This window comes from Lipotes vexillifer, unplaced genomic scaffold (genome assembly GCF_000442215.2).
Source record: "Lipotes vexillifer unplaced genomic scaffold, Lipotes_vexillifer_v1.1 scaffold534, whole genome shotgun sequence".
NCBI classification, from domain to species: Eukaryota; Metazoa; Chordata; class Mammalia; order Artiodactyla; family Lipotidae; genus Lipotes; species Lipotes vexillifer.
Genome location: NW_006787833.1, coordinates 3,719,496 through 3,734,652, shown reverse-complemented (window position 1 = coordinate 3,734,652; position 15,157 = coordinate 3,719,496). Strand labels below are relative to the sequence as shown.

General features: G+C 47.2%; 1 protein-coding gene across 1 annotated transcript in view; it reads right to left on the bottom strand.

The window, feature by feature from the left end:
• Positions 1-15,157, bottom strand: part of FRMD4A (FERM domain containing 4A) — a 306,388-nt gene that overhangs the window by 24,007 nt on the left and 267,224 nt on the right. The window contains exons 15-17 of the mRNA XM_007460894.1: positions 9,918-10,051; positions 4,881-5,003; positions 1,463-1,691 (exon numbers count right to left, since the gene is read on the bottom strand). Of these exons, the coding sequence (XP_007460956.1) occupies positions 1,463-1,691; positions 4,881-5,003; positions 9,918-10,051 (486 nt within the window). The remainder of the gene's footprint in view (positions 1-1,462; positions 1,692-4,880; positions 5,004-9,917; positions 10,052-15,157) is intronic.

Here is a 15,157-nt window from a genome sequence, read left to right as displayed (position 1 = left end):
GGGCCCCCCCCCCCCCCCCCAACCAAGTCCCTTCAAGGGGGCAGAAGGAGGTCCCAAGAGGCATTAGACAGAGGAGGGCTGGCTGAATGCAGCTTTGTTAGGGAAAGTGAGTCTTGGCCAGTGACAAAGGGGCGAGGTGGGGAAGGATAGTTATTCCAAATTACCTAGAGCAGAAAGATTTTTTTTAATGATCTCTCTCACTTTTAACTAGGAATTCGCTTTATTCATATCGCTTGATGAACTGTGAACAATTAGGAGACACAGCCTTGACTAGCGTCTTGGAGTCACCAGTAAATCATCTCTCCCCCAGGATGCCCACATTTTTAGGTTGCAGCAAAATATATCAATATATGTAACGGTGGTAAAATAGACATAATGTAAAATTGACCATTTTAGCCATTTTTACTGTACAGTTCGGTGGCATTAAGCACATTCACATCGTTGTGCAGCCGTCACCTCCATCCACCTCCAGAACTTCTGTCATCTTCCCAAACTGAAACTCTGTCCCCATGAAGCAGTAACTCCCTGCTCCCCTCTCCCAGCACCCCCTGGTAACCTCTCTTCTACTTTCTGTCTTCCTGGAGCAAAAATATTTTAAATGTGTATAAACTATGAAAGAAGTCTTGATATATATTTTAAAGAATTTGGTAAACAATAAGCTGTATTCAGGGAACTATATTAAATTATCCTGTAATAACCTATAAGCTTATAACCTATAAGCACCTGAAAAAGAATACACGTATCTATCCTCTTGGGAATCACTTTGCTGTACACCTGAAACTAACACAGCGTGATACAACACAACTAAACTTCTATTAAACGAAAAAGAATTTGCTGACTTAAAAAAAAAAAGGATCATAATAGTTGGAGAGACTTGACGGTTGGTGGTGAATTCTGGGGTATTCCCTACTCGTGTTCACCGAATATATAATCCCCACCCACTCTTAACCCGTCCTGATCAGAGTTTGGGGCTCTAGACCACCAGAGGGGGGGGCAGTCCAGTCCTCCCTAGCTTAAGCATCGGGACAGGAGCCCCTGGAGGCAGAGGAGGGCTGCGGGGATGCTGGCCTCAGGGTACCTGAGCCACCCACCTTTCCTTCCAGACCCGGGTAGGGTGACCAGGTCTCTGAGGACCTTGGAGCCTGGGCTGGCCCCGGGCTCAGCTCCCGGTGAGGGCTGAGAGGCGCGTTCTCCCAAGAGGCCATCAAGAGGAACAATGATCATTTGATTTGTGTCATCCCTTTTATCTCTGGATCTGAGTGCATGTTATTGCTCTCGGTGCTGTCAGGTCTTTCTAGTTTCACGTTATGGATGGAAAAATTAAGGCACAGGGTAGTTAAGCAGCTTGCTAGGTCGCTCAGGGGGCTGGGCTTTCGGTTCACGCTTTGGACGAAGACCCAGTCCTCTGAGGGTCGGTGGAGGGAGGGCGGCACCCACAGTGGGGAGTGGGCTTGGCACTGACCTTCGATGATCAGCGAGGCCCGCTGGGTGGGTTTCCTCCCAGACTTGATGCGGTTCTCGTTGATTGCGCTTTCAATCTCCTGCAGCTTCTCCAGTGCGTTCAGGTAAGAGGTCTTCCTCTGCTTCTTCAGTTTTTTGCTGACGTTAGGGTCACTGGCCAGGCGGCGGGCAGCCTCCGTAATCTGGGACTGAATGGCAAACTCCCGCTCCAGGCGTTCCAGCTCAGCCTCCTGCGAGAAGCAGACCACACGTAGGGGGATGCCGAGCGGGGTGACACCCGTCCTCCTGCCCGGCGCCAGGCCAGCGAGCCTCAGTCCCTGGAGGCCAACCTGGCCCCGCCCCGCGGCGGCCCCGCCCCTCCAGGGCCCTGGACACGCCCACTTTTGAGACCCTCGGCCCCTGTTCCATCCTGGAGACACGCACCGTCCCTGAGAAGCGGGGAGCTTCCTTGTTGCAGGCCTGGGGGTCACTAGGGTTCATTTCCAAGGTCTCCAGCAAGGCTCTCAAAGACTCAAGCCTTCCTGGAGATCCAGAGCCCACTGGGTTGGTGTTTCCTCCCCACTTGGGGCAGAGGGGGCAGCGCTATTTTCAGGGTGGCCTCTGTCGCGATTTGCAGTGGGTTTGCTAACAGGGGGCTCCCATGGGTGCCCCCCTGCACACACGCCTTCTGCCTCTAGCATTTTTTTTTTTTTTTTTTTTTCCGGTACGAGGGCCTCTCACTGATGTGGCCTCTCCCATTGCGGAGCAACAGGCTCCGGACGCGCAGGCTCAGCGGCCATGGCTCACGGGCCCAGCCGTTCCGCGGCATGTGGGATCTTCCCGGACCGGGGCACGAACCCGTGTCCCCCGCATCGGCAGGCGGACTCTCAACCACTGCGCCACCAGGGAAGCCCTGCCTCTCGCATTTTGAGCCCTTCATGCTGGGCCTTGCCCGCACTCACTCACGCGTGCTCTGGAAGCTCTTTTTGCAAGCTCCGGCTGTCCGCTCACGCCTGCCTCTACGTAAAACTTCCACTGGTGACCGCGCCCCAAGTGTGGACGGCCGGTGGTGGAGCCGGGTCCCCTGCTCCTTGGACCACTCTTGGGCACTCCCTCCTCTGCTGTGTGCCTCCCTCCCTCCTCTACCCCTCACTTTGGCCGAAAGGAGCCCATGGATGAATGTTCCCTCAAAGGGAGTTTTGGACCCGGCAGAAATGCAGCTGTGGCTGCCAGAAGATGCCTGGTGGACCCAAAGGATGAAAGCAGCGCCAGAGTATTAGCTGTGGCGCCTCTGCGGCTCAGCTGGTGCCTTTTTCAAACGCCAACCAGCGAGGCCAGGGGAGTCCAAGCACGCATCTTGCTCTGGGGGGATCCACGGTCTGGCTAAAGCCCGAAAGGAACAGATTTAACCGCGGAGAAGCAGATCACCAAGTTCGCTGGGGCCAAGAGACCTTCCGAATTACAGGCCGATACAACAGCCTCGCCTCTCAGCCCCACGTGCCAGGCTGGGTGCCTCCGTCAGGTACAAAACTCTGAGCTGGACTTCACCTCCTCTTGAGCACTGAAGGGAGGGGGCCCAGGGGTGAGAGTGGAAGTTGAGCATTAAAGGAACTATTATTAACATTAAGGGTCTAATAAACTCCCCAGTTCCTGCAAATGCCCACTATGTTTCTTCCCTGGAGAAAGGGGACGAGGTGGACTCCTGCCCGGGGCCTTGAGACAAACAAGTCACCAAGGACAAAGCCTCACAGCTGCTCGCGGGCTGTCAGGGAAGCCCTGGCCCAAGACACCGAGCCGGAGTTTTGTGGGAGCCCAGGACAAACTCTTGCTACTTAAACCGAGCCAAGGACGAGGCTGGCAGCCCATCTGCGCAGATGGCTGCCTGCCGTGTGAACAAGGACGTCAAGGGCATCCCGAGGAGAAACGGGCATTTCCCAGCGATGTCTGCAGGGACAGGTGAGGAGACAGAGATGCAGTGGGATTCTCAGGGAGCGTAAGTCATGTTTTACTGGAAAGTGTGAAGGAGGCACCACGAGTAGGTGTGATGGGACCTTGGGAAGAACAACGGGGTGCAGGCGGGTGGCGCTCATACATGGGGATTCTCCCCCGGATCCTTTAGCGCAGGTGTCTGCCCAGCACAAGAGGACTGGAAGTTTCCAGGCAATTCGGATGACAGCTGGGTTTGAAAAACACTCCACCAGATGGTTTCCTAAGTCTCACCGGCCTGCACCCCAGTTGTGACCCCGGTAAAGTCCCAGGCCCAGCCCCAGCCCCAGCCCAGCACGCCTTCTCCAACACCTCCTCATGTTTACTGAGCGTCCAGCAGGTGTCAGCACCGAGTTGAATATTTTCCATCCACTGGCTCTCTTAATCCCAGCGACAGCCAGAGAAATGAGGGTACCGAACTTCATTTTACAGAACAGGAAAAGCGCCTCCAGAGCTGGGTGAAGCATTCTGGCGCGTCCAACAGTGCTCCCAGCACCCGGGGACGGGGACCTGCTATCACAGATCTCAGGAGACCGAGCCACCCCTTCCACTGTCTCCAGGGCACGTGTGTTCCCCTCTCAACTCAGCCCCATGCTCACCCACTGCACGTGTCATGTGAGAACGTCGGTTCCTCTCACTTTGTAAAAAGACTAAATACGCACAGAATTCCTGTCTCCACTGGCTTCGATTCCTGCCCTTTTAAGCCCTCTGCTCAATAGCATTGTAATGAGTAACTGTATTCGGAATAAATTTGGAAAGACATTTCCTGGACGTGCCCCCGGGGCCTGAGGTGTGCCTGGCCTTGAATTTCTCTTGGTTTGAGACTGGATCACTTATTAACCAGCTGGAGACCCAAGGCTCCCCTGCCCCCAGATCTGAACTCTCCAGTCCCAGCCCGCGCCGAGGTTTAGTCCAAAGAGGGTAAAGCGAGGGGCGCTTTGGGAAGCGCAGTATCTTGCTCACGCTCGGGAAGTGATTTTAGCAGCCGGGTGGAGTTAGGACCACCGAGGGCAGGCCCGACTGTCTTTCCCCAGCCAGTGGCATCTCTGCACCTGCTGGCATGCCCTCAGTGTTCTTTCTTCTTTGGTCGTTTTCTGTCACAGATCAGACAGTACGCTTGGCTCTCAGTGACAAAGGGCTGGGAGAACACATGAGTGTTATGGACTATTCTCCCATTAACTTTACTGCTTGCGACAGGCCTGTTGACTTAGACACACAGTCTCCATAGAAATCAAAATGCTCACAAATTAACACAAGGTGGCCAATCCAACCAATGGGAGCCACATACTGACCAAGCAGCTAACTTAAGAAAAGGTAAAGGGAGAGTAACTCAGGAGGAAAGAGGAAATGGCATCCGGTAGAATGGAAACATCCTTATAGAATACCGAGGCGCCCTCACAGACGGGAAAGTGAGGCGGGTGTAAGAGAATCCAGCCACAGAGAGAAGCACGTACCTCTCCTTTGGGCAGGATTTTCTGCTCGTCCAGTTTGAAGGCTGTCCCGATTCTCCTTCGAACAATGGGTGGTTCCTCTCCTGGATCCAGGGGATACTCCACGGGCAGTTTTCCCGTCAGCTCCTGCAGAAGTGTGACAGCATGAGGGGACAAGGAGTCAGAGTGGGGCACACGACTGGCTTCTAGGACATACACACACACTTCAAAGCACAGATTCGAAAACATGATCTTACGCAATACAATTTCATTTCTCCAAAAACGTAGGAGAATATAGTCCTTCCTTTCCAGAACGGAGGCACTTGGAAAAGATTTTCCCCAAAGTAAATTCCTGTCGGGTAAATAAAATCGATGATTTTCATCATAAAAACCCGAATTTCATTCACTTGTTAATTTCACACGTGTCTGGCGTGTCTACCACGAACCCGTTGAGACCACACAGCCAGTAAGAGCAGAGGCAACATGAGATCTCTGGTCTTTCTGGCTCCAAACTCTGTGCTTATTTCACTGCACCAAGTATCTGAGTTTAAAATGGGTCTTTCAAATGAGTTTTCTTAGGAAGTGTGGTATCTATATGGCAAATTCCAGAAAAGGGCATTATAATATAATCTAGAAACTGAGAATGAGTAATAATTATTCTACTCTGGCCAGATGCTCAAGGAACAGGCTGAGTTGAAAGGACATTAAATGTGTACAAATACGAGTTTCAGTCGAAACTGAAAATATAATCCATACTACTGACAAGACCACTTAAAAAAAAAGTCTGGTGTATGTGCGTTTGGGGCTCTGGAAATCTAACTGTTTTGAGTATAACGACAGTGAATTTAGTTGACAGACCACCGTGGTGACAGTGGTCCCGGGCAGTTGCTGAAAGGTCTGTGGGATGATTCAGCATTAGAATTAGCCTTTATATGAGCAGCTTATGTCTGGGCTCAACAGAGATAAAATCCGAGTCAGCAGCTAATCCACGTGGTAGAGCCCAGGCGTCCAAAGCAAGGAGTCACTTCCAGGGACCAGAAAACCCTGGGAGACCCACTGCCTGCCTCCAAGGGACCGGTGGCCCTTCCAGGCAGAGCCCAGCCCTGGTCTCTAGTCCCAAATCAACACAGATGTTGCACAAAGACCCAAGGCAAGCTCTTCTTGGGAACATCCATCGCCCATGCAGAAAGAAGCTTCTGTGCTGGGCAGCCTCGTAAGGGCAGGAAAGCCCTGATCATCAGATTCCACAGGCAGTCTGACCTTCTAACAGGAGGAGTGACATGGCTTCTCTGTGCCACTGCTGTGTGTACACATTGGGGTATGTGTCTGTACACACTGGGGCATGTGTGTGTTGGGGGGGGCACACCTGGCATGTACAAGCACACCCACTCGCTGCGATCCTGGGCCTCTTTCCTCCTGAGTTCAGGCCACTGGGAAAAGACCTCTTGGACTTTTTATTCCTCATTGTAAGCATTTCAGAGCACAGTGGCCAACTCTTTGAGTATGAAATGCTCTGCAATTTTCTTCCCTGTTTTTTTTTCTTCTTTTTCTAAACGTGGTTCAAATGTCTCCCAAGTAGTTGTGTGTTTATTCTGCAACATTTTATTTGCTTCCCTAAAAGTCTGCCTATAAATAACATATTGAGGATTTTATACTATTAGGACTTTCTTTTTTACTTTGAAACTTATAAAAAGGAGGGGAAAGTTGTTAAAATGGCCATTGATTTATAACTCTAAAAGAGCCTGTGGTTTTCTAACACAACGTTGCAAATCAACTATAGTCTAATATAAAATAAAAATTTTTTTAAATCTATGAAAAATTTAAATGCTGTCTCTAAGTTTGTGAAATTTAAGCTACTACAACGTAAAAGAAATATTGAACAGCTGTATTAGTAATTACTGCAAATTGAGAATCTGTATTGTCCCAGCAAGAGTACCAGGCCTCCCTAGAATAATGAAATAAAACTTTAAAGAAGAAGAAAAAAAAGAGTCTGTGGTTTTAAAACAAAATATCTTTTTCAAAAATGAAGCTACTGATTTTCCACCGTCTGCTTGGAGGTATCTGAATCCAGGCCTTGATTCTCCATATTTAATCTGGCATCATGTGTAAGGAGAGCCGCCTGGGGAAGGAGGAATTTAACACACTCTTGTGGAGGGCTCGGCCTGGTTCCCTTTCTCTTCTTATGTTGGTTATATTTTGCCAGACGCTCCCACAGCACCTCCTTCTGGCTGCCCCACACCCCAGGGGACAAAAAGTACTTCTGGATACCCTTAGCTGAGGGGGGGGTGTGTGACACAGAAAGAGCAGGACAGAGTCAGGACAGAAGTTCTCCTGTCCCCTAACCTCAGGGGAGTCAGGAGAATGTGGCAGGCTTCTCGTGAAGTTTCTTCTGCTGCTCAAGTTCTGTTTTCTGGTGTCCACATAGTAAGAAGCAGGAGCTTTGTTTTCCTTATTTTGCTTTTATTTTTACGAGAGGCACAGAGACCTTCACCAGACATGTTAACCTTGCCCGGACATGTTTCGCCAGTTTTCTGATGCTGATTCCCTGCTGGGTTTAGGGATGCTGCCTTTATTAAAAACACAACAAGGCTTTACAAATTATTAAATGCAGACACCCACACCCATGTTTTCTCAATCCTTCCAGCGTATTCTTTACAAAAAGATTGCTGATATTAACAGTATCTCAGAGCACATCCCCCAGCCGGGACAACTGCTTTCCCAAGAGTTGCAAAGGATTTGCACTAATGTGGGTCTGCTTTGAGCAGCTCCGGTTTGAATCAATCCAGAGCATAATTAAGCCAAATTGAACTGTAATATGGTCTCATTCTGTGGCCCCTTGTTTCATTCTTCCTGGGGCAAGGCATTAGGACTGAGGGGGAGGGGAGTAGGGCTCTTCAACTTAGTTTGGGAACCTCTTTCCACGTCCCTTTCTGAACTGTTGACCAACAGAGCTCCTTGTAACGTTATATACAGAACACTCTCTCTCCTGAGGGCTCCCACCCCATGGTGTCTGTGTGCAAGCACATGCACACGTGTGTGCATACACACATACGCACAATAACGCGAGATGCGTTAAAAAATCAAGTCTTCAAACATGATAACAAGGAGTTGTGGAATAAGCAGAAGGTGGTGGAAACAGATGTTCAAATAAATAGAGACAGTGACCTGCCACAGTCTCTAAATCCCAATGAGACATGAGCCTTGTGTATATATACACTTGAGGAAGCATTGCTTTGCCTAAAATTAAAAGATTTTTTTAGATGACTAGGCTAGGATTTCATTTACAAATAGCTCATGTGGCCCAATATCCAAAAAACAAACGACCCAGTCAAAAAATGGGCAGAACACCTAAACAGACATTTCTCCAAGGAAGACATACAGATGGCCAAAAAGCACATGAAAAGACACTCAACATCGCAGAGAGAAATGCAAATCAAAACTACGAGAGGGTGCAGTGGTTAAGAATCTGCCTGCCAATGCAGGGGGCATGGGTTCGATCCCTGGTCTGGGACAATCCCACGTGCCACGGAGCAACTAAGCCCGTACGCCACAACTACTGAAGCCTGTGAGCTCTAGGGCTCGTGAGCCACCACTACTGGGCCCACTCGCCACAACTACCGAAGCCCACACGCCTAGAGCCTGTGCTCCGCAACAAAAGAAACCACCCCAATGAGAAGCATGAGCACCGCAACGAAAAGTAGCCCCCGCTCGCTGCAACTAGAGAAAGCCCTCAAGCAGCAATGAAGATCCAACGCAGCCAAAAATAAATAAATTTATATTAAAAAAAAAACTACAATGAGATATCACCTCACACCAGTCAGGATGGCCATCATCAAAAAATCTACAAACAATAAATGCTGGAGCGGGTGTGAAGCATGTAATTCCTACTGTTGGTGGGAATGTAAATTGGTACAGTTACTTTGGAGAACAGTACTAAGGTTCCTTAAAAAAAATAAAAATAGAATTACCATACAATCTAGCAACCCCACTCCTGGGCATATATCTGGAGAAAAACTTGGTTCAAAAGTATACATGCACCCCAGTGTTCACTGCAGCACTATTTACAATAGCCAGGACATGGAAGCAACCTAAATGCCCATCAACAGATGAATGGATAAAGAAGATGTGGTACATATGTACAATGGACTATTACTCAGCCATTAAAAAGAATGAAATAATGCCATTTGCAGCAACATGGATGGACCTGGAGATTGTCATACTGAGTGAAATAAGTCAGGTAGAGAAAGACAAACATCATATATTGCTTATATGAGGAATCTAAAAAAAATAATACAAATGAACTTATTTACAAAACAGAAACAGACTCACAGACTTAGAGAATGGACTTATGGTTACCGGGGGGAAAGGCGGGGGGGACAGATTGGGAGTTTGGATTAAAATATACACACTGCTATATTTAAACAGAAAAGCAAGAAGGACCTACTGTAAAAACAAAACAAACAAACAAACAACTAAAGGAAAAAAATGCATCATCTACCAAAAAAAAAAAAGTGAAAGATTCACCAGATCATGAGTTTTGAAGGGGATTTTATATCAAGTGAAATCCTGATTTCCTTGTTGATCCCCAAAGGTACTCCTCACTATGATTTCCAGAGATAAATCTGAAATACACTCAAGAGAAACAAAAGCCGCCACAAGGATAAACTTGGGCACAAGATCTTAGGAAGCTGGCAAACCATTCCATCCAGCGTGGGAACTATCATATGAGGAAATGCTTTATAAACTACAGGGCACCATGCAAATGTTGTTGTTTACCATTGTTATTATGACTGTTATTACTACTTGTCATTTGGCCCCTAGTGGGGTCCCTTTCGGGATTCTGCCAGGACCCACTTTCACTGCTGTCAGAGTGTTTTCATTATGGTCCAAGACTCCCGTTTCTGATGGGGCTTATCCCGGGGGCTGGGGGTCGTCAACAGAAGAGGGCTGGCTCCCCTCTTATGCCCTTTATGACGCCTACCCTTGCCTTTTATAAATACGTGAAGACAGACGAGGGCACAGACAACACAGAGTCCCACAGGACGAACCAGTGATGCTTACGGCTTCTCGGAGGCAGAGTCTCTTCAGCTCTTCCAGCCGCTGGCGAAGCGTTTCCTCCAGAGCTTCCTGCCTGGATTTCAAGGCTGCCAGCATGTCTTTCTTGGCCGACTGCGAGCTATCTGATTCCTGAGAACCTGTCAATTAACAGTGGGGTTACTAGGCCAGCTGACGAGGGGACGCACATCTGGACCACAAAGGAACTGAACTGGAGCCCACGCTGTGACTGTGGGATTTACCCCAGGAATCAAGAGAGTGTGAAATAAAACAGGTGTGCTCAGAGCTCCAAGCGTGAGGAGCGGATTCTCAGCACTTCGGGTAATTTACAGCTGGTCAGAAGGACAGGCGGGGAAATTTACACGCCTCTTCTTTGATTAGCTTAAGATATGTCACACACCCATTTTAATTTCACTAGCAAATTTTAATAGACTTTTTATACCATGAAGGGGAAAGTAAAGTTTAAGCCAGCCATTTTAATACAAAGTTTTAATTTTTTCTATTTAAAAACGCTTATTTTTGCTTAGTACAAAGATAACGCATGTTTACCATAAAAAATTTGAAAATGTAGACATGTATAAAAATAATCCATAAGCTAGTCACCCAGAGATAACCACTGTCTTGCATTTTCTTTTAGCCCTTTTACCTAAGCACATATATTTTAAAAATAACATTAGATTTGTATTGTAGTTTTTGAACTCGAGAGTGTATCATGAGCAAATTCCCTCCTAATAAAAGTTATACATATTTTCATATGCAGCACAGAACTATCTGCTTGATGATTCAAATAGCAGACTGCTAGATAGGAAACCTTTGTGGAAGGCAAACTGTAAACCAAACAAAAGGAAAATATGCTGAAATGCCAACTGGAGAGATTTAGGGTAGACCAGAGAATCACTTCTGAGCTGCAGTGTTTGCATTCTGAAATAGGCTTCCTGCGGTGAAGCTATTATGCCTTTTCTACCTGGATGGCTAGACAAGGCGCCTTGACTCCCTGAGAAAGGAAAAGCTGATTATTGCTTGCTTCTCGTGTCCATGGAGAGCGGAAGTCTTAGAAATGGATGGGCATTATTGGGTGTGCCTTCAAGGGGCTCACATCATGCCATCTGCAACAGCATCAAACGACATCGAATACCTAGGTATTCATCTAATGGGAGATGGACAAGACCTCTACAATGAAAAGTATAAAATACTCCGCTGAGAAAAACGAAAGGCCTCAAACAAGAGAGAGATGTAGTCTGGTCATGGATTGGAAGCCAGACGTTGTAATGATGTCAATTCTTCAGGAACTAAATCAGAGAATCATTGCAATACCAGTAAAAATTCTAGTGGGATTTGTTAGAGGGAAGGGTAGGAATTGTATTTCCTTAGGAAACATTTTGGGACAATTCAGTGAATGAATGACAGATTTGACAATGATCCAATCAGAATTCCCAGAGTTGACTGCTCTGTTTCTTCCAGTGGTTAAAGAAGGCGTCTCAGAATCACAAGACTAGAAAGGACTTCTATGCTTTTGTATCAAAAACTCTGTGATGGGGACTTCCCTGGTGGTCCAGTGGTTAAGACTCCACATTCCCAACGTAGGGGGCCGGGGTTCGATCCCTGGTCAGGGAACTAGATCCCGCATGCCACAACTAAAGAGCCCGCATGCTGCAACTAAGATCCCCCCAGGTGGCAACAAAGTTCCCGCATGCCGCAACTAAGACCTGGTGCAGCCAAATAAATAAATAAATATTATTTTAAAAACAACAACAACAACCCTGTGATGCTCAAATCATCCCCATAAATATAAGATTTGACTCTTACTTAGGCTCTGAGCAGAAATCCCCATATTCCCTCAATTACCAGGCACCTAAGTTCTTATAACCCTAATCTTCAAGAATTCTCAGTGTTTAGGTACAATATATTTTGACTCCTTCTAGCTTGAAATAGAGAATCTCCATCACTGTGGGAATGTACCATCTTTATGCCTCCACAGTAGCTAATAAATATTAGCTTGAATAAACAAACGAATAAATGTTGTCAGTCGTATGGTTGGATGCTATAATTAAGTTGTATCTCATCTCCGTAAAGAAATCTAGTACCGGTAGGTTGTTTCCTTATAGAATCGACCTTCCAAACTTTTAATCATTTTTGTAGCTCTTTCCTGGATTTCGTCCTGCTTCAATTGCATGTTTCCAAATTCAACAGCAAACTCAAACGAAACCTTGACCCTCACGAAGCCTCCATTACCTCATGGTTCTCAGATACTAAATCCACATGGTGTCATACTCATGTGACACGTGGCTGGACATTATTGCAGGCTCCCCTTTTTGAAATGCTTCAGGTTTTCTACCCCCATGTCAATTACCCTGAGCTTATTAGTCCTGAACTATCTCCAGTCCACATTCATCTAAGGTAACACAGCTAAATCATTTTGAATCTTAATCTTGTTTGCTGAGTCACAGTCACCAGTCACAGGTGAAGACGCAGGAAAATTTAATGAGCTACGCTCTATTATTCCATCATCTAAAGAATTAATAAGAAGGTAAAATAATACTGGAAGGAAGTCAGACTTTAGATTTAAAAAACAGACCTGGGGAAACCTGGGTCCAAGAAGATGAAAGGATTTCTAGCACAAATGAAAAATTCATTGTTTTCCTTCTCACCCCTGCCTAACCTCTCAATAGGAGACGATGATTTATGAAGTCAAATCTAAGAATGAACCCTATTCAAGAATGGCAAAAATCACAACATTAAACTCTGGGTGGTAAAGCCCAGAATTTTTGGATGATCTGATCTCTAGTTATGGATTAGTTAAGCTTTGGTCTTGAGCTCATTAGCAACTACCTAAATTATGATTACTTATAATAATTAGCCTAAATACCAAACCCATATAAGACAGAGTGATGGCTCAAGAGGGCTTCTCTGTATCTGGCACCACTAATGCTGGCTGGCTCTGCTTCACACCTTTATTCTTTTTTTTTTTTGCGGTACGCGGGCCTCTCACTGTTGTGGCCTCTCCCGTTGCGGAGCCACATCCGGACACGCAGGCTCAGCGGCCATGGCTCACGGGCCCAGCCGCTCTGCGGCATGTGGGATCTTCCCGGACTGGGGCACGAACCCGCGTGCCCTGCATCGGCTGGCGGACTCCCAACCACTGCGCTACCAGGGACTCCCAACCACTGCGCCACCGCGTCCCCTGCATCGGCAGGCGGACTCCCAACCACTGCGCCACCTTTATTTTGAAGTTGCTTCACGAGGAATATGGTGCCAGGTACCAAGTTAAGTCTTTGCAAAGTAAGTGAGTTGGCCTGGCCTAGACACACAGAGTTCCATTTTCATCTAACCTGGATGGTGGGTGAAGGGTAAAACGATCCGGTTTTAATGCACTCTAAACCACTCACTAGACGGGTGACCTTGGACAAGTGACCTGCCCTCCTCAATCTGCTGTAAAGACTAATAAGATCACGCACATTCAGCATTTAGCTTGTGCCTGGGACAGGTAAACTGCGCTCCACCCCCGCCCCGCCCCGTATGTAGGGTAGACTTAACTGGAGTGAGTGCACACACCCAAACGGGGACATACCGGCTAGAATTAGAAAGAGAGAAACGATTGAAATGACTTCCTAGCCATTACTCAAGGAGCCATTTGCCAAAGAAGAGAAGCTCTGTGCAACGCAGCTACCACTTGGGCTCCAAAGCTCATCTTTGGAAGGAGCAAAAGAGGTCTAGGCACTGTTTTCAAATTTCGTTTCTTGAGCCCCTGGGTTTTGCATTTATGTCTTTGGTGCGCCTGTGGATGAGGCTGGGATGGAGTCAAGGGGTTCGGCAGGTTCTGGGCCCCCCACTCCACCCTCAAGCTAGGGCAGCTCTGCAGTGGGGTTCTTGTCACAATGCGTTTGAAAAAGAAGTTCCCGGTGCCTCTGTTTCTGTAAAGGAAATGCACTGTCTGGGCAAGCGTGCTGAGTTCTTAGAGCTGCTCTCTTTTGGAGCTTGTCGGATCTGAAGCCGTTGGGCTGTTACCTGCAACCAGGCCAATGTGGCAACCCTGGGGGAAGGGCAGCTGAGTGCCCAGGGACAAGATGACAACACCAACAGCACAAAGCACTGACAGAAACTCAAGAGCATCAGAAGGAGGAGCCTCAAGTGCTGTGAGATGTTGATGTTCTCACTCTCTAGACGTCCCCTGAATGGCACGCGTGACATCTAAAAGGAAGGCCAGCCAGAGAGGCAGAAATCGGGAGGCAGAGAGTCACTCTTCATCCTCTCAAGTGACAGAACAGAATGAATCCAGGGAGAAACGCAGTCAGAAGAGCCTCAGGGGTGCAGGGCAACGAGAGTCTTGCAAACTAAAGGTTTGTGAGCACATCTAAAATGATTCTAGACACAGAAATAATTTCCAGTCAGCACCTACACTTGATGAATGGTATGGAAGCTCTCAGTTATGATGACTTGTCCATTTCCAGTTACGTGAACACACACGTGCCTTTTCACAGGCAACCCCACTCCAAGATTATACGTTTAGCCCCTTAGAAATTAACAAGATGGAAATCCGCTATCTTTTAGAGGAGCAGTGAAGGATAAAAGACACCTGGATTTCCAACACGTCAGCTGTTAATTGGTGTCAGATCTCGGGTTGTTAACCTCTCAGAGCCATGATGTCCCCAACTAGAAAATGACCAACTAACTAACCCCCAAGATTCCTCCAAACTCGAAGAATCTAGTACTGAAATAAACAACTTACTGAGGCAGTTCCCTCTCACCTCTAGCAGTCATTTTTGCAGTTTTTACATAAGGACCCTTACATTACAGCGCGATCTTTCTCTTCTTTTCTTTCCCATCTCCGCCTCCAGAACAGACAGGCATCCCTCCAACTCTGGTCCTTTTCCCAGCTATTGCTATAGTTTGCTTCAAATCAAAAGGAAATGTCTGATTATCAACCAGCACCTAAAGGACTGACCTCTGCATCTTATCTACAGGCCAAAGCAAATTATCTGTAAACCTGAATACTAAGTAAGAGTTCGATCTGGGATTGGGATTAATGAATGCTCTCTACCAGAGCCAGAAGAGTGAGATTTCAAAATGTAGAAGGTGGCAGAGCAGTAGCTAAGTGCTAGTTAGAAAGGACTGTCCAAGCATAATCAATTGGTGCACGAACCCAAGGAAAAACAGGAGTGATCTGAATGCTTTTGAAAGATCTAAGTAGCGAATAAATACTTTGTTGTTGGTGGTGGTCAAACTTTCAAGTAGCACCATTTGTAGGA